General features: G+C 34.8%; 1 protein-coding gene across 4 annotated transcripts in view; it reads left to right on the top strand.

Moving 5' to 3' along the window:
• SEMA3D (semaphorin 3D) overlaps window positions 1-20,814 on the top strand; it is a 206,956-nt gene that overhangs the window by 115,662 nt on the left and 70,480 nt on the right. For all 4 annotated transcript variants that reach the window (XM_061197666.1, XM_061197665.1, XM_061197663.1 and 1 more), the window contains 3 exons: window positions 5,200-5,262; window positions 13,866-13,985; window positions 18,693-18,786. In XM_061197666.1, the coding sequence (XP_061053649.1) occupies window positions 5,200-5,262; window positions 13,866-13,985; window positions 18,693-18,786 (277 nt within the window). The remainder of the gene's footprint in view (window positions 1-5,199; window positions 5,263-13,865; window positions 13,986-18,692; window positions 18,787-20,814) is intronic.

The following is a 20,814-nucleotide window of genomic DNA, read 5'->3' as shown; positions in this document are numbered from 1 at the left end:
AACTTTAACCCATAAATTATCATCTTCAAGTGGAGACATTTTGTAAACTTATTTACTTCTCTTCTTTCCCATGTAGTTTTCTGTTACCAACTTGATCTCTAAGATTAGCACTCAAATTAAAACCAATTTGCAGCCCCTAATTATTTTGTAGTGGATCAATTAGTGGTTACACAGTAGATAACTATGTTGAGAGAAATTCTTGGGCTTATCAGGATCCACAGAAAGGATCTGTTTGTTTCCTGATGTCTGTGCTACATGTGGGTGGAGAGAGCAGCTTTGTACATATTTGAGATCCTTGATGTCTAGGCTCCAAGGTCCTGAAGACTACTCCCACCAAAAATGATAGCTTAAAAGCTGTATCTGGTACATCATACAATGTTAAGAACTAGCATTCTGTGGGAATATTTCAGGACAATTAAAATATGGCAATTATGCAAGTAGCACCTCTGCTTCTGGTATGCCTCTCTTTGATAAGTGAAAGAAAAATGTCTGTGGGTAACTTTCTAAAGGAGTAATACAGCTGCATCAACTTTTAGAAATAGTGGTATGTGTTTTGCTTATCTTGCTTAATGGAACTTTTAATATGGCATGATGCTGTGTGTTCAAAGCACCAAAGTGCAAGAAAATGTGTATGTCATCTTACTTTTGACAAATTCAACAAGCAAAGAGAGTAGTAATAATCACTACCTCAAAACTTTCCCATTACCTAATTAATGATCAAGAGGGCCTTTTATAGATATTGTGGACTTTGTATTTTTAAGTGTGGGGTGTGATTTCTGTCTGAGAGTGAGGCAATCTCAAAGTGTACTACCTGGGCTACTGAAATAATTTCAAGATCTCAGGTACCTCTTGGGCTTTTGTGTAAATGATGCTGAAACTTGATACTATATATGAAATACTCTATACCCAATCAGAGTTAACATCTCTCTCTCCCTCTATGTATCTGTCTATCTCTCTTTGTTTCTTACTCTTTTCCCCCTCTGTATCCATCTACACACGTGCACACGGTTTGACTAGAAATATATGGAAGTGGTGGAATGCTTTTATACAGATAGATAGAGATAGAGATATATATGTCACATTATGTATGTCACTTCAAAAGATTATTGAAATACAAATATGTTACTTGATGAACATATTTCTGCCAATCCTATGTAAGTATAAGAGTGTGTGGAAATCTTGGTTGTTTTTTGTTTTGCTTTATTCTTAGATTGAGTTATGTGAAATTTTGTCTCTTTATATTGTTTACCAAAAGGGATCAAAAGGAATATTTTTTAAAAAAAACCCTTATTCTAATGACTAGAATGGGCAAGTAAAAGAAAATCTCACCATAAATCATAATTAAAATGATAGCTTTTAAATATTGGCACAACTACAATGATTTTTTTTTTTTTCCTTTTAAGTAAATGTTTACAGTCTGGAAGACAATCAGATATCTCCCACATTGTTGTTATTATGATAATTCTATTTGTGATTCCTAAATTCTTGACAGCACTGTGTCAAAATAAGCCAGTATATAACCTCAATAACTTTATTTTTAAGGCTTAAATGTTTCCTTAAGAAGTAAAATTGTCTTTGTGATACTATCTTAGAATTCCTATGCTATAACAATAATGATCCAAGGATAATTTCTGTTTTTAACAGGTTTTAGACTTTCTGGGATTGAAGGTGAATGATGAAAAGTGAGATAACATTTTGGGGGAAAAACTCTGCTTTGTAAACAGACATTAGAAGATATATTTAAATTGGTTTTTGGAGTCCAACAAATTCTCAGTGCTTGAATATCTTTGTATAACATTTACCCACTAATCAAAAACCCAATTGTTGGAAGCTTGTCCTTTCAGTTTTATGGCTTCATTTACTAGGATGACACAATTCAATTTACAGTTGTATGACTTAAAATTAATAACTGAAAATGTACAACAAAACCATTAAAACATCTTTTAGAAATTTGTATCCCTTTGCAAAGAGAAAAAAGAATCTGCAATTACTATTTTAGTATCAAGTCTTTAAGACAAAATTAGAGTTGAAACTATTAAACTAAGCTAAACTGTTACATTAGAGTTGAAACTATTAAAAGCAAGTAATTTAAAACAATGGCTCAGAAGTCAGGACTGGTAGGGACTTCATTTCCCACTCAGTGCTCCTTAGGGCTCCTTGAGCATAGTGGCTCCATCCTCTTTGCTCTCTTCTTATAGTGTTTATATCTCCTATGGAAATGCACTTACCGTATCTGTTTACAGAACTGTCTTCCTGACTCACGTCTTAGCACCTCAGTGCCACACCTTGCCAGGTATACAGAAGCCCTTTCATAATTATGTGTCTAATGAACAAATGGTTAATGAACAGAAACTACTCTGTGCTAACCTTGGAACTTCCATTTAGGTTTCAAAAATGATAAAGAAGGTTGCTTCCACATTTTGTCAATCTTTAAATAACTCCCTCCGTTTTGAAGCTCCTATAAATACATTCAAAATTAATTTTAGAAACATCATTCATCTCATAATTTACTTCAACTCAATCACCCAATACACTGGTTAAAGGTAAAAGAATAGAACCCAGTGATGTTCTTTTTCCTTTTTAAGTCACACTTCATGTGAAAGAGTCCTGTATTTCCTTTTCTTTCTTTTTTTGTTTAGTACTAATACCAATAAAATATTCAGGTCTGAACAAATCTACAAATATTTATTCTAAATTTATTTCTGAAATGTGACTAAATCTGACCATCGTATAAAACAGAAAAGAACAAGATCTGACATATTGAAAGGATTCAAAGAAATATTAATCTAGACTAGAGACCAAATAAAATGAACTAGTGATTAAACCAGTTGACACATCATGGACATGCTTTCTGTGTACCATTTATTTTCATTCCAATGATACAAAGTTATCCTTTGTAAAATCACTGTAATATTCAAGAATCAGCAAGTATAGAGTTGCAGTTTTCCAAGATGAAAGAACTCTTGAGATTGGTTGCACAAAATGAATATACTTAACAATACTGTAATGGCTAAGATGGTACATTTTATGTTATGGATATTTTATCACAATTAAAAATAATAAAAAAAAGAATCAGCAAGAAAAAAGTGAGAGGATACCTTGAGTTCATAAGTTCAAATATGAAGCAAAGTTTTCATAAATTCAGGATGTTATTTTTAAAGGGGCAAAAAAGAACACTCAATTCAGTATTTTTGCTATCAGTGATTAAAAACAAAAACAAACAATAAAAAACAATGTGAAGAAACTGTCAAATTTCCTGACAGCTACAGTGTTTTATTTTTGCTATTCATATATTCATTTATTTAGGACTTCATGATTCCAGGTCGATGACCGACTAATGTCAGTTGGCCTATGCGTGGCCCATTTTGATTTATTTACTAACTTACATTACTTAGTTGTTCTTAATTATGTAGTAAACACTTGAAAATGCACCATCCAGAACAAAAGCTAAAATCTGTTAAATAACCTGTTTATTACCGCCAGTATAATCTTTTTATCAGTCTTGGGTAACCATCTTTCTGAGTCCTGTATTCATCACTCTGTTGCTTTTCTTTTTACATATTTATTGTATCTACATATATACCTAAAAAGTGTCTTTTATCTTAGTTGTTTTAAACATTATTCTACGGAGATCATGCTGTTTGTCATTTTGGGGAATATACTTTTTTCACCTAATAATGAATTGCTAAGGTCCATTCATATTGCTCTTCATTGCTGTAGCCCATTCATGTTTTATTGCTGGCTACTATTCAAAATTATGTGAAAGTATAATTGCAGTGATTTAAACCATTCTTTATAAATAGCATCTTTAGGTCTTCATTGTGAACCACATCCAGGTTAGCTGGTCACCTGAGCCTGCTGTTGGCGCTCAACGACCCTATCTATGTACACCCTTTGATTGTAATTTGTAGTTGTTAAAATGTGCTCTAAATGAACAACCTTACTTCATTTAAAAATCTCAGTAATTTAATCGTATTTGTCTGTTCAGAGACTGTAAGTGCTAGTCTATGTTCTTCTTTATTCAGAGACATAAAACCCTAAAATTTCACTATGAGGATAATATCATATAAACATTAGTGACTTCTAAATCATTTGTTCATTCCGGGTTTAACAAGTCTCTTTCAGTGTATTCCCTCAGGATATTTTCCTTTTTCCCCACCTGTTAAAATATTTTCTGCTAACATTGGTGAGAAACATAATAAAGGTTTGTCAGGAACTCTTGGAACATATAAGCTACTCAGAGCTTGACTTTGTTGTTTCTTCTTGTCTATAGCTTAACAAAGAGCATTTCTTTCTGTAAGCTAATGGGGTAATGCAACTATTTGGGGCCTTATTTTGAAAAACTTCCTGGAAGAATTTCTAAAGTTTGTTAAAAAAACAAAACAAACTATTTGTGATAAGTTCAAGACTGATAAAGCATGATTAAAAGTGACCAATCAAGGAGCCTTCTGCCTTTGTCCTTATGCATTTGCCCAAATGATATTTATTATGTAGTGGTTGAGACCCCCCAGTTCAAGGGGCAGACTTTGGGTCATATTTTGGCTCTGTTGCGAACCAGCTTCATGGCCCTTGACTTGTTTAATGACTGTATGAAGAAATTTTCTGACCTGAAAACGGGGAGAGTAAGTACAGCTATCTCATAGGGTCATTGTGAGATTGAAATAAGATAATGCTTATTGTCTTACTTAACGTTTAACTAAATGACAGGTGCATCTCAGCTCTATCTGTGTTAAATATTGTCGACAAGTCCACACTGGTCTTTGACTTGGAGTGATAACTTATGCTTGTGACAAAGAGCTGTTTCTCACACCTCATTGCACGTGTTTATAATGCACTACCACTCCGAGAAAACACAGAAAAACAGGGTAAAAAGAATCTCTTACCTAAGCAAATGCTAACCTGAAATTCCGTTGACGTCACAATAAGAAGTTATGGCCTACTCAACATGACTTATCTATTATTAAATACATTTAAAAAGAAATTAGAAGATTAACAAGTGGATGATTCTGCCCAGTGTTTTCTTATAATCTTTTTAGGGTGGCTTTGGAAAATATTTAAATCTCAAAATTCCTACAGCCTATCTAACAGCATGCTTTTGTCTTGATAGCCACTCTTTAATTTCACACACTCACTTTCCTAATTAGAATTATGTGGTGTTTTAGATATTCAGATTCTAACACACCTTGAAATGTTTTACAGATTTATTGGCCTGCTGCAAAGGAACGGGTGGAATTGTGTAAATTAGCTGGGAAAGATGCCAATGTAAGTATGAGACTTTAAAAAACATCTTTGTTAAACTGGTGCTGATATGATAGCAAATATTTATATTGGGTTTTATTGAATTAATGGCATTAGTATATTATTTTTAAGACTACACTAATATTCTGTGTAAAGATTAATATGGTATAAAATGTTTCTACCTTGCCAAAAGGAATGACATTATTCTCAGAAATTTAGAAATACTACCCTTTCTAAAGTGTTAATTCTGACTGTATTTTCTTCACAAAACCATCTCAGAAATACATTTAAAATATTTAAAAATAAACCATCAGAAAATACTGTATTTCTAGGGTTGTGTGTTTTTCACCTAATGCATGTATTTTGTGAATGTACACAAAACCATCAGTGGTTTTAGCATTACAAACACACACTTGACATTTTATTTAATTTGGGGTGAAATTACACTTACAACATCTACAAGAATTCTTGCAAAATCGACATTATAGAGCTATTAAGAAAGATTGGTTGAAAATGAATAATACAACATTCTGGAATAAGAACTAGAAATAATTTACTCCAAAATTAATGTAAGTGTAACTATAGGAAATAACTTATAAAGGATAAATAGTGGGGTCCTAGTATAAACTTCTAGTTTAAGCTCCCTTAAGGACCAGAGAAACCCCTTTGACAGGCGTAACTGCCCTCATCATTTTTGGGGTATCTTGTCTGGATTGCTTTTGTACTGTCCAAGCTGTCTTACATGCTTCCCCAAATTGTGTTGCCTTTTTTATCTCCAGCAATGCTGTGGCTCTAACTGCCTCTTCTCATCTGAATGTTCTGATTCAGGCCAGATGCTCTGTGTTCTGCCCTGACTTCTTGCCCTGTAATGATAGGGAGAATTGCTCTTCTTTGGCAAAAGAAATCACTTCCTGAATGTAACTCAAGATGAAAAAGTTCTAACTTTGGGCAAAAGCATGGACATCATGAGGCTTCCTTTGCAGTATCCTGGAATGTTTCCTCTAACCACTATAACCCAGGAGTATTAAACTGAGCAGTGCCCTCATATTTAATAACAGCAAATAGTATGTGTTATATGAAAGCATAATTAGATTTAACAATTCTCACTTTATTATTGTGATAAAGGTAAAGCAACACGACGTATGTTGCCTAATGAATTTAAGGGGAAGCTTAGAAGACTTTATTCACTCATTTGTTCATTCATTTAGCCAACAAATATTGATTAAGAGCCTAAATATGTGCATTAATAGTGTATGAAAGCTCTCATGGATCTTTTAATCTAATGAGGGATACAGATATTACACAAATGATTACTTATATGTAGCCACTGTACAGTTGGCCACAGGTTCTACGTCTATAAATTCAACCAACCGTGCATCAAAAATATTCCAAAAAAAAAAATTCCAGAAAGTTCAAAAAGCAAACTTGAATTTATTGCTTACTGGCAACTATTTACATAGTGTTTACATTGTATTTACAATTGTTTACATAGCATTTACATTGTATTAAGTATTATAAGTAATCTAGAGATAAAGTATATATGGGAGGCTGTGTGTTTGCCATTTTATATAAGGGACTTGAGCATCCTCAGATTTTGATATATGTCAAGGTCCTGGAACCAATCCCCCGAGGATACTGAACGATGCCTGTCCTGCAAAACAAAATAATCAAAACAAAGTAAAAGAAAGAAACTTTTGGTTATGCCTCATTCTGTATTCAGTTAGTGTTAAATGTGACTTTTGGGGCACATTTATGTTAGCAGAAATATATCAGAGAGTGTGTGCTTCAAATGCAACAGGAAAAAGTTTTTACATTTATTTTGCTAGAAATGAAAGAGTGTAAACTAATGTAGAATATATTCTTCCTTTCATGTCCCTAATCTCTCCACCCTGTTCAATGTCAGATGCCCTGTGAGCAGGTGCCCCAGTCTGCAAAAGCAACAGTACTTTTTTGAACTCATGGGAAAGAAAGATGCTTTGGTTGTGATTTTTCAAAATTACTTTGTTGCATAACAGTAGAAGCATGTCATAAACAGTGTGAACACTTTTGTGTTTCATCAGTGTTGAGTGTATGATAAGGAGGCAAGTAGGAAAAGGGTGTTTTAAATTTACTCCAATAGAGTAGTGTCAATTTTCCCATGGAATAGGTGAGGGATAAGCACTCAAGGTCAATCAGTGAAGTTTTAATTGTGAAAGTGTTCTCATTGCAGTATGTTCACTAATTCCAGTTGTAGAGTAACTCAGTTGCCCCTCTTATCAAGCTAAAACAAAGGGTGATAAACTTTCTTGAAGGTGGTATCCTAGAGAGTACATAAGACCCAGTATATGGAACCTATTCTTCCAATTCCATTGTATTTGAGAGCTTGTAGTCACTTCTAACTTTAAGTACACTTTAAAGTACACTGTGTACTTTAAGTACACTGTTAACCTAGGATTAGAGATTTAGGGAGCTTCTCTCTTTTTACTGAAGTCTATAAAGTTTGCTGTTGAATTATGTAGGTATAATGCAAGTCTCTGTTTCCTTCTTTTCAATTTGCCCCTTTAAAATAATACTGTATTTTAGAGTTACTAAGAATAGCTAACATTTTTATAGCACTTACCATGTTCCAGGAACTGCTTTCAAAGCTTTATACCTATAATCTCGTTTAATCCTTACAACAATACGGTATGTTAGATTTTATTTTTATTCCTCATTTTCCAGATGAGAAGACTGAGGCCAGAACGATTAAATGACTTGCCCAATATTACATACCTAGTAAATACTGAAGCCAGGAATTGAATCCAGAAGCCTTGCCCCACGATCTATGCTCTTATAATACACTATAATCTACACATCAAGGTCTGAGTTCTATGTGTAAGGTCTGCAAACTGTATCCCTCAAATCATTTCTCTCTTCACGATAACCATAACGCAGATCCTTATTTTACAGCATTACATAGATTTTGGCCAACAGAAAACTGAGGCGAGTGTGTGGTTTTATTAACATCTTTTATTGCCTTTGGCATTACCCTCTCTCCTCCCTTCTCTCCAGTAATTTTTACCTACTTCCCAAGAGTGTGTTTAGAATTAACAAGTGTTTGGAAAGAGTGTCCCTTTACACAAAGGTACTATGTAACTGAAAAATAGTGAATTATTTACCATAATGAAAGTTAGCTAATTGGCGTGGGGAGGGAGTGGAAGGAGAGGAAACAAAAGAGAGCTATTCCACTTTCTTGAGCACAGTCCCCAGTTTAATCCAAGGAAGGGAAGAGGTGACAGGAAGCTATTTGGTTGCATTTTGTGTCTGCTTCGAATATTATTCAAAAGAAAGTCACTAAAGAAATGTCTGGTCCTGCTATAAAAGAGTGGGGTAAACTGCTCAGTCCAGGCAAAAGAATGCATGGGGTGTGGGCAGGCTTAACTGTAGGGGCGCACAACCTTGTCAATGGAGACATTACATAGGGTTAAAGGGTCTTCCATCTCTAAAGTTTTCTGATTAAATTCTTTTTTTTTTTTTTTTAAGAACATCTAAAGTAAAACAAAGTGTTCATTGTAGAAAGTTTGCAAATTATATAGAATTCATCTGTAAATAGTTCTTCCCCCGTGAACATTACCCAGAGATAGCTGGTGACATTTTGATGTTTATTCTTCTATCTTATCTATTTACTATTTTTCAGAATGAAATCATTGTATACATAGTCCCTTAAAACATTTTTTTTTTCACTTCACAGACTGCCATGAGCATTTTCCCATGTCATTAAATTCCTTTTTTATAACACTACTTTTAATAGCTGCACTGCATTCCTTTATATATTATTTCATCAATCCCCTATTGTTAGAGTTTTGGTAGATATCCAGTTTTTACTATTGTGAATGATGCTGCACATGAAAAGCCTTATATATAAATATTGTGAACATCTTAGGTTATTGAGTACAATTACTGGTCAAAGGATATAAAATCTTTTATATACATTGTAAAATGGCCCTCCAGAAAGTTTATGCTTCTTATGCTTTATCCAGCAGCGCATGCTCTTAAGAGGCTATATTTCCCCATACCCTTGCTAATGTTGGATACAACATATAGTTAATGTTTAATACTAATACATTAATGAATGAAATAAATATATTTAATTTTTGCCAATAAAAAGAAAATTATTTTTGTTGTTTTAGCTTGACATTCTTTCATTACTATAAATGCTAAATATTTTATATAGTTGTAAAATTAGGATTTATATTTGTATATTATTACTTTCTGATCCACTCACGTAAAAAATATTCTTTCCTAGTTATCCTACTTGATATATAGATTTTTATAGGCATATCTCTCAATTTTTTTCCTTTAAAGTGTTTTTCTTTGCCCTTCTACCACAACTGGTTTTGCTCTGTAGAAATCCTCCCCTGTTAGATGTTTCATTTTTAAGAGAGGAATGGGATATTTGGATTTTCATATACTTACTTTGAAGCATTGACAACTTACTAAAATATTTTCAACACTGTAAGACCTAAACAGATATCTTTGCAGACTGAACTCTATCAGAAGTCTGCTAGACAAACCTAAGATGTAGCACAATGATTGGCATGTGGCGAATGATCACAAAATATTTGAGGATCACAATATTCTGCAAAATATGCTAAACACAAAAACAGACCACATTCTTAATCATAAGTGTCTTTTCATATATAACCTAAATAAATTAAAATTAGTGATTATAAGTCAGTTATCAGAAATACATATAAAGCTGTATTGGATTTAACTGGACTATATGTAAGGTTAGAGAATTACAAGTAGTTCTGTTTTGCTAATATTTTTCTAGGTATTAGGGGGAAACAAAAATTCTAAGTGTTAATATATAAACTAATATTTACTTGTCTTTTCTCTAAGTATTAATTGTTTCATATTTGTTTTATTTATTTAATTGTATATCTATTTATGTATATGTAAGGATGTGTACGAGAGGTAAAAATTGAAACAAATAATCTTACTTGAGCGAATTAGAAAGTTGATACTTGATTTTAGTTCTGTCTCTCTCTCTTTCTTCCAGTGGAGAGTTGGGGAGGTGGGAAGGAGAGTAGCTAGGAAGCGTGGGGAAGGAAGGAGAAATTCAGTTCTTTTCCCAGGTTGAGTACGTTACTGGCTGAATTGAATTGTTTGGTGTCATGCCCCAACCCTTGCCATTGTGGGCAATAGCTGATAAATTAGGCAGCTTTCAGGGAAAGTTAAAACAGCTGCTTCTCGAATTTATCTTTCTTTATGCCTCACAGAATTACACCACCATTAATAGCCATGCCGGTCACTAAGTGAATTAAATCAAGTTAATTATTGCTCGTGCTGTTGAAGCAAATCTTGGAACCTTTATAAATTAAAAGAGAAATCATTGTAAAGGCTTTTGCTTTGCTTCCAGTGTTTGGCTGAAATGTCCAACCCAGGCAAAATTTAAAATGAGACCTCTTTTAGAATCTCTGTCCCCGGTTTCATCCCCTCACTGCCCTGTCATTGCCTCCAGGCTTCCCAGAGAACTGCCCTCCATCAACTTCACCACCGAAAACTTTGAGCAGAACTGACTTTTTTTGTAAACTGTGTCAGATAACTCGGGATACATGGTTCTATTCCATGGCAGACCAATCTGAGAGAAGAGAGGAATTTCAGAAATAAATCCGTGGTGACATCTCACCAAAGTAAAAACTAGCATAATAGGTTACTTTCCAGGGCTGGCTGCATTTTAATAAAGTAACTCCCAGGAAAGTTAAAGGATGGGAAATGTTTTAGGTGTGATTCAGAGCTTTTTCTTTATCATCACTCAAATGATATCTCCTATGTGTGTAAAACTTCACTCTGGGCCTTATTTGCCTTTTTAAACAGTGCTGTGTCTCTCACAGTCCCTGGTCTTTCTGACTTTATAATTTATAATCTGGAAAGGCAGTTGTTTTATTTCTTTATACAAATATTGATTTCAGAACCTTGTAAAATTACTGTGTTACTCGGCTTGGGCTACCATAACAAAATACCATAAACTAGGCTGCTTAAACAACAGATATTTATTTCTCACAGTTCTGGAGGCTGGGAAATCCAAGGTCAACGTGCAGGCCGACTTGGTTTCTGGTGAAAATTCTCTTCTTGGCTTGCAGGTGGCTATCTTCCTGTGATATCTGCACAGGGCAGAGAGAGTGAGAGCAAGTGCCCTGGTCTCTTCTTAGAAAGGCACTAATCCTATCATGAGGATCTCACTCTCCAAACCTCTTCTAAAGCTAATTACCTCCTAAAGCCCTCACCTCCTAATACCATCACCCTGGGAGGTTTAGGGTTTCAACCCATGAATTTTGGGAGGACACAGATATTCACTCCATAACAATTACCCTCTAAATTCTATGATTCTTTGGTAACACTGAGCTTTTGAAAAAATGGTGAAATCACTGGCAGTGAGTGAATCCCACCTTACTCCAGGCATATAACTCTACTCTTGCCCTCCCTGTGCACTGTTCCATGTGTAGATTTCACCCTGCATAAATCTCTTCATGGGGAAAAGACCAATAAATAAAAGTCCCTTCAGTGAGCATGAGTGAGCAAAAGGAAAGCTAGAGAATATTAAAATCTCTTACCCTAGCAGTGAAGCCATCATTACAATTTATCTGCTGATTGCATATGTTTTTCCTCTTTTTTTGCTTTGGCTTATCTCATATTACTGTGTCATTTGTTCAAAACCATTAGTAGGGCATATGTACTCTCTGAATTAGGTTTTCATTTGCGATCGTCTAGCATGATGTAAAAGAACATGAAGCTAGTTCTCTATGGTGCCTTTGTGTCAATAGAAAATAAATTCTCTTCATCAAACACCTTGATGGAAGGGTGGAAAACACATATGATTTTGTTAAGCAAGATTATCTGACAGAAAATTGTCTTAATGAATATAAAATTTTCCTTTCTTAGGAGGCTACATATAATAATTATATGAGAACATATACTAAACATATGAAAATATTCAAGGTAACAAAGATGTCTGCAGTGTGATTTGCACTTCCTCAGATATGACTTTTATTTTTTCACAGCATACAACCTGTGTAACCATATGCAGTGGCCCTTCTGCTGTTAGAGGGTGCCGACTCTTGCTACCTGATAAACATCCTTCCCTTGCGTGGTTAACTGAGGGATTGGAACTGTCCTTTCATATAGTCTTAAGCAACTGCTTTGTTTATAAGGAAGCAGAGAGCAGAAAACTTAATAAGTTAGTTCTTTATAACATTTTTCTGTAGTAGAATGTGCAGATTTTTATTCACTGGGATCTACAAATTCTTGAGACATAAGATTGCCACGCTAGCTGGACAGAGGAAGAACTAGGTACTAGGAACGCTGTACCACAGATATGGAGACATAGCTATTCATTCTAAAATCAGAACAGCCACTGGGATATTGATTATTTTGTACAGATCAAAATCAGGGTAAGTGATAAACAATTATTAAGTGTGATATTCTTTAATTTAATCCACATAATCATAATCCTATCAGCTAAGTTGTCTGCCTTTTAAAAATTTTATTTAATTTTAAAAATCATCCTACCAGTTAGGTCATTATCTTTTTTATTTTTATTTTTTAATATTCTCCTCCTAACAACCCTAACAACAACAGTGACCTGACAGTTGAAGGACCCGTGGCCACTCAGGCAGAGAGAAAATGGACTTTTTCTCTGAATCTCAGTCGTTTCATAGATTTCCAACCTCCTTAGTAAACACTTGCCCACCTCCTGGGTAGAGCTGATCTAGAATAAAAGTAGACTACTGCCTAGTGTTTTCTCAGGAGTCTTTGGATCCAGGAATCATGAAGCCATGGTTAACAAATTGTTGCCAATAATTATGTAAAGATAAGGGATGACTTACAGGAGATGAATTGAAAATAATATATAATAACAAGAATGACTACTCTGAAAAACTGAGTCACTATTTACAAGTAATTGGGGGATAGAAAATAATTAAGTTATAAAGATATACATTGGAAATAAACATTTTTAGGCCTAAGCGTTTGCAAAAGAGGCAGAAATATGTCTCTTAAAATTTTGGCTTGGTGTAAAAAAATATTTATGGAAAAAACAAGAGATTCTTGAAATAAGCAGGAATTAAGCTAAGTCTTAAAGGCTCTGTAACATTGAAAATAAATGGAAATAAAGTGGTAGGCCATTCTGGAAAATAAGAACGGGATAATATATAGGAAGACACATCTGTGTTGAGTGTTTTATTTAGTGTAGCTGAGACAGTTGAAGTTGCACACAGTAGGTTCTATATGGGATAGACAATGTGGGAACATCAGAGCATGATGGGTTTGGTTCTGTAGGAAATCCTTGAAAGAAAGTATGGATACCTCATTCACATTATGTTCATTCTCTAGGCCCCATTGAGTCCCACTATAGAGATGTGCATTCTAGCACTGTGATGAGTTCAAAACCTTAAACCTTCAAAAAGCTTCAGTCGCTCATTAAAGCCATAGTTTCTAATTTGTTTTGCCTCCTTTGCTAAGTCAGGTGTTAAACATTTCTCATAAGTCTTTTTTATTTTACTTCTTATTTTTGATAATTAATTTACTTGGGAAACAGGTGGTATGAATGATAATCTTTCAAATACCTGAATTGTATGCTAATGCTTTTATTTTTTTATGCCCAATAGACAGAATGTGCAAATTTCATCCGGGTACTTCAACCCTATAACAAAACTCATGTTTATGTCTGTGGAACGGGAGCATTTCATCCAATATGTGGATATATTGATCTTGGAATCTACAAGGAGGTAATATAATGAAATAGCACAGAAACAATTTATTATAATAACTTGTTACTTAATGCCTATGACATAAAATAGTTAGATTTGAATATAAAGATTGAATCGTATTCTGTATGAACTGAATAAGAACTTATATTCCCAACCACTTTATGGATTACCATTTTGATTGTACACTTTATCCACCTAATACAAATTTCTTCTAGTAAAAGTTTTTTTAGTGATATGATTAAATTAAATGGTATACAATGTTGAAAGTGCTTGTTTTCTAGGCTCTATGTACAGCTTTATTTTCTCTTGAGTTTCCTTTATAACTAAATCCATTTAGTATGTTGCTGTTGGTAAAAATTCATTTCCCATAAGACCTTGCAACGGAATGATATCTTATAAATAATTTAATTTTTCCCATCCAACAAATTTGACCTGTTACTTATGTTTACAATAGTAGACACTAAATACAGATAATTTTAATGATTTTCTTAAAATTGTATGGATAGTTGTTATCACACTGGACTTATTATTTCTGCCAGACCAAAGTGACATAGTGGAAATGTGGGATGTATTAATTAGGAGTAATGTATTCCAGCAATCAATGAGCATTTCAGTAAATGAGAAACATGCAGATTACAATAATTTAATCAACAACTAACACGTTAGAGTGCTTTCTTTGTGTCATGGACTGTGCCAGGCACTTTACATGGATTGTTTTTGGAATTTCACAGCACTGTTAATGAAGTTGGTACCTTAATAACTTCCAGTTTGCAAGTTAGTAAAAACTGAGTCTCAGCAGAATGAAATAACATGCCTAAGTCACCCAACTAATAAATGGTCTAGCAAGGAATTGAACCAAAGTAGTCTATCTCTAGAGCAAGCATGCCCAACTGAGCTTCAGAATATGTACTCTAAATCATTCCTTTGTGTGGGTTGATGGGTTACACTGTCATCCTTATGTTTATGTATATACTTCTTGTGAATAACCACACATATTTGCAGGGTAATTGGCTGCGTGTTTGAAAGTAAAGTCTGGGCTCATGGTACAGGTTTCTTTACACTGATTTAACTGATTCAAGCAGAGCTCAAACCCACAACTGTTTGCTGGATAAATTTTTCTCTCTAACCAACTTGTCTAACCAGCCCAGACTCAATGGTTTGAAAGGAAAGCAACCCTGATAGTTAAATCTCTGAACCACTAGGAGACTTGGCAACTTGACTCCATCATACTTTGTTGCTGGTGTAATGTTCTCTTGCCTAGCTTTGATGAAGGGTAATATATAACAGTGGCTTATAGCATAGGCTGCAATTACATGAGATAGCCCCACATCTTGGATGTGTTTTGAGGCATGGGGCTAAAGGCCAAACTCACAACCTGCTGAGGGATGCAAATAGTGTTCATTAACTCCTAAAAGTCACAAGTGCTGAAAGGGAATTTAGAAGGAGCTAATTACTTAGCTTGAGACTGTCAAAAAGCCCCGGGGCCGTCAAATTTACAAGTTCTGTGAATAAGAGAATTATGAGTGAACAGGGATATTGAGCCTTGTGAGTTTTCCACTAGTCAGGAGTACAGGTAATTGTATGGCAGCCCTGCTTGAAGATCATTCTCTTCTAAAACGAATTATTAGTCCCAGGATTCACTGTCCATTCAGAGGGAAGGCACTTCCATCTTCAAATAGATAAGATTGCTTCTCAGGTGGCTGGGAAGAGGGAAGTGCAACAGATAACAGGGATGGAGGAGAGAAGTGTGCGAAGCCCTCTTCCTGGGGACCACTGTTGTGTGCCTGGGGCAACGGGAAGAAAGAGGAAACAGCTAAAATGAATCCCAGATTTCTATCTTTGGCAGTGAGTTGGAGAGGGGTGTTATTTATTGAGATGAGAAGAGTAACAGATTTGTGGGGAAAATGGTGAGTTAGTTTTGTACATTCTGCATTTGAGAAATGTTCCGTAGGTCATACCAAGTGGGCAGTTGGATCCGGATTTCAGGATAGAAGTCAGGGCTGTTGACAACAACTAAGAGCTAAACATGGGGAGCCAGAGTTTGAATTACGGCCCGGATCATTTACCATGGCTCCACGGTCTTCTGCATAAACTTTCTAAGCTTCTGTTTATTCAGCAAAATTATGATAATAATAACAGTAACTCAGAGTTATTTTAAGAATAAAATGAAAAAATGATTGTGCATAGGCTTTGGTATAGCCCTTGCTCTAGTCCAGTCACTTAATTCGCAGCCGTATTAGGCAACAAGGACACAGAAAGGCAGAGGCAAGTATTTCAAAAGTATGCATATAAACTTTATTTCAAAATAATGTCTGCAGTCTCTATCTATCTATCTATCTATTTATCTATCTACCTGTGTATCTACTCTGCAATACTGGGGGTGCCTGATAGTTGTTTAATAATTAGATTGGAAGTATGTTCTTTCCTCTGGAATCTCCCTTCTGCTGCAAATCTCATATTTAAATATTAATAGTATTAATAATATTAATATAATATTAACAATAATTTTTCCTAATGTGATAGTTAAACATTTCCTATTCTTATCTTCTTATGTCTTTACTTCAACAGTATTTCTCTGTGTGCAGTTTAGACAGGTACTTTTGCATGATTAATTAGGCTTAAGGAATTTAATGGGAAAAATCTTATAAAATTGAAGTTGTCTCAAAAGTTAAAGTGTCATGTCATTCAGTTTATCTCAGGAAGTCCATTTAATCAGCCATTATTTTTTTACATCATTTTCCTGTTGGTATCCTTGACTCTGGCTCAAGGAAACTTGCTTTCCTGCTGTCTCCTTTCTCCAGGAGATTATAAGGGAGACCTTGTCCTTAGCCTCCGCAAATACCAATTCTATGGGCTTATCTTGAGAATTTAATGAAATGCTGCGTTTTGACAACAGAAGTCTGTACAATTATAAGGGTTTATCTAGGACTTTGCATCAACTATGACATTCTCCCAGATGTTTTCTTGGTTTTTCTTTTTTAGCTTTTCACTATAATCTTCTGGCACACCAGGATTCAGTTTACTTTTTCCCTTTACAACGTCCCATTATAGGCTTTAGAGTCAACAGTTCTGTTTGACCTGTGGAGAATAATGTGCCCTTAATATTTAAACATTCTTAAGAGCCGTGATCTGTAGGTGTTTTTCCCTGACATATCTCTAGCCCCATCCATAGTTGGGAAACATGCCCTAAATGTGTTCTCACTGGACTTTTTTCATGCCTAGGCGCCACTATCACAACTTGTCATTAGCTGAACTGTTCTAACTAAACATACTTGGGCTTGATCATGTTACATGGTCATGGTGAGTCTATAAATTAATTTCAACACATTTTTAAATCCATGAGTTTGAAATCCTGAGACTAGATTAGTTAAGAACATGAACTTTGGAGACAGCCCTGAGTTCAAGCTACTGCTTTGCCTCTTATTCACTATGTGATGCTGAACAAGATACTTACCCCCTTTTATTCTCAATATTCCTCTTGTAAATCTGGAATTAAAGTAGCTACATCTTTAGGTTAGTGGTGAAGATTCAATGAGACAATGTACATGAAGTTCCTGGCCCATGGTTAGTATGTATTAACTGTTAAGTACCATTACTGTTAGTATTAAAGTGCATTTACTTAAAACTATAAAATGGCAAATGTTAATCATGCTATTTAAATTGGTATTACTATTTTTTAATAAGGCGGTAACTACTGTTGATCCTGTTAATTAGAAAAAGATCTGAAATGACACATCATACAATAATAATAATCCAAATAATCCAATTTCCTCTATCCCTTTTGCTTCTTTACTTGCTTTCTAGATAAGTGGCACTGAATGATCCCTTTTAATTGCATGTGTGCTCTGATATAACTTTGTAGATATGCCATCTAGAGAGAATATCTGACATGCTGAATTTCTCTAACTAGTGCATTTGCAGCCTGAGTCATCAGTCTTTTGCTGGATGGTAGTGTTATTGTTATGAAACACTCAAGCTCATGGGGCCATATTCATTATACATTCATATTTTTCTTGGAAAGTTCAACTTAAGATGTTTTTTTTCCCTGAATGTTAAAAGTCTGCCAATGCCATTCTGTCTGTGGCCACTATTATAAAAATAGATGTTTCAGCCAAAATAACTATGTGGCTTTAATGTGCATAGTGTTTTCGTAATAGTGAAAATACTACAACAGGATTTTTTTTGCCCACATGTATCAACAGCTCTGAAAATGAACTGCCTGCCTTACAACGCTTTTAAGTCACTAAAATTACAAAATATCACGAAGCTTAAGTAATTTGGTATAGTTGTAGATGCTTAGGTAGGTAGACCATAATAGTTATGAAAGTATAATTATTATAGTAAATTTATTCCTTAGAGGAGGAACTTGGCTTATTAGGGTCAGTAAATTAGTTATTAGGCTTAAGAAATAGGAGTGCTTGATGGTGATTTCGATTATGATAGTGGTCCAGGCTAAATGAATCGATGAGGATATTGCTACTTCCGGCTGAAAAATTCATTCATTATTATCATCACTACTTTGGGCAAATGGAGACCAAAACATGGGAATTGAGTCTTGCTAGAAATAATATTTGTGGAAGAGTTAAGAAGCACAGCATGATGTGCATGCTATATGCTCAGTGTTTGTTGAATTAATGAGTTAGAATTTCGTTCTTATCTCCTACGTTCTTGCTGATTTGGATATTTAAAAAAAAATCTCACTTGTGTTAATATTTCTCATAACAGGAAGTTATGTTCAAACTAGACGCACATCATTTGGAGTCTGGCAGACTGAAATGTCCTTTTGATCCTCAGCAGCCTTTTGCTTCAGTAATGACAGGTAAGATCAGTGATGGATTGTTCTAGCTTTTAGGTTGTTTTCTAAAAAGGTGTGTGTAGATTCAACCACATTTTCTGAATGAGTTAAAGATTATTTTGGATTAATCGTCCACTGGCTGTTTGGTTGTAGTTTTTCAGTGTCATGTCTCTCTATACTTAGCTCCTTATCCATAAAGTGAGGCTCCAGTAATCCTTAACGTCAGCACAGTTACATTTTAAATGAACTTCAGGTTGAATTCTTTTTCATACAAATGACACACACGCAATTGTGCTATAATTCTACATATAGCTGTCCCAGATTTTCTTATATTTAGCTATGCCCCATTTGGTTCACTGTGGCAGTTAAATTTAGCAATTCCTTGAACATAATATGTTACAAAATATGTTGAAGATTTGAGTGGGGGGATTAATAGTAAGACGTAAGTGGATAAATTAATAAAACAAATCGAACTATAGAATACAGATAAAAGAATGGTATAACACCTCTCACCCCAGTTTCACCATAACCTGATTATATTAATGGCAATGTGAAATTTTTGCTAGCACATTCAGTTTTCTCTTGCTTTGTATACATCTAAAATTCTCTTACGGGAGGACCGTCCTGTTTAAAGAAGGCAGTACTGTGTGGTCTGAAGTCTTTTCTGAGGAATGTCGGCACGACCTCTGAATTTCAACCATTATAAGGACTCCTTTTGTCTTGGTTTCATTCATGACTTCAGTCTCTTTTTATTTAACTTGTCCATCAGATGTTTGAATAGACTATCAGAGTGACGCACCATGACATTTTAATTTTCACTTAGTGAGAACTAGTGCTCTTCCTTTGAAGTGAAAGTGTGTGTGTTTTTTGAAAATTATGTGACTAATGTTCAGTCATTATCCTCAGAAAATGAGATTGATGATTTGTGATTCTGATCTGTCAAGTGGGGTTGACACAACCTTAATAAAAAACAATAGATTGTAGGTGTTGGTGACCCCTCGTAGGAACCCCTGAGTAATTTAAATACAAAGAAGACAGTTTTAAAGCCTGGATATACAGATCCAACTTTTATGTTGAAATACACCATTTTTTCTGGCAAAATGTTTGAATATTTGTAATTTTATGTTTCAAATTGATGGTGTGTTTCCTTTACTCTTACCAAACTTTTTTCATAATGTCTTTATTGATGTCGTTATTGTTATTCTTCTACTTTTTAAAACTTGCCCCACAATGAAATACTGCCTTCCACCATATGTATTTAAGAGATGGAATCAGTACCATGTCTACATTTACTTTACATAACTGGATTTCTCTCTTTTATATGCATGTGTGTGTTTTTCCCCCTTTTGGAAGTCGACTATTGTCATGAGTATTTAGGTTGGTTGTCTCAAATAGTTCAGGAAAAGTCTTATTTCAGTGGATGTAATCGGAGGATTTTGAAAGTATCTGAATCACTTATGCAAAGGCAGAATTTTCAAGATATGTTTCTGAGGAAAATTGAATTATAGTGATAAAACAGTGTCTGTAGTTGTTCTTCTATTTAGGCATTTAAAAAATCTAAATGCTCTGTAGAGATTAGCTATTTTTAAAATTTTAGTCTATTAAGTATAACCCCAAGTAGTTGAATATAAAGATTTCTTGAAACAGAGGCTTAGCTCTCAAAGGGGTAATGCATGCAACTGTAGGGACCGTATTCTTCCTGCCTCACCCCGCTCTCCCACTACATGCTAACCAGCATTAGGGAACATGGACCACCATTCCCCTCTTTTCCAACCCCCATCCTGTTCTCCCCCCTCCTCCCACTCCTCTCCCTTCTATCCTTTCTTCCTCTCCTCTCCCTCATCTTCCACTCCTCTCCTTTCCCTTCTTCCTCATTTCTTTCCACCCTCCTTCCCCTTCTCCACCTCTTTCTACCTCTCTCACCCCCTTTCTCCTCTTTTCTTCTCTTCTCTCTCTCTCCTTCTGTCTCTGGTAAACGTGGATAGTCACTTTACATAAATAACAGGACAGAGAAGTTTGGTATGCAGTAATGGCAACATCTTTCCTTTTTCA

This window comes from Eubalaena glacialis, chromosome 8, assembly GCF_028564815.1.
Source record: "Eubalaena glacialis isolate mEubGla1 chromosome 8, mEubGla1.1.hap2.+ XY, whole genome shotgun sequence".
NCBI lineage: Eukaryota > Metazoa > Chordata > Mammalia > Artiodactyla > Balaenidae > Eubalaena > Eubalaena glacialis.
Note: the sequence above shows the minus strand (reverse complement) of the source record. Positions and strands in the feature narration are given on the sequence as shown.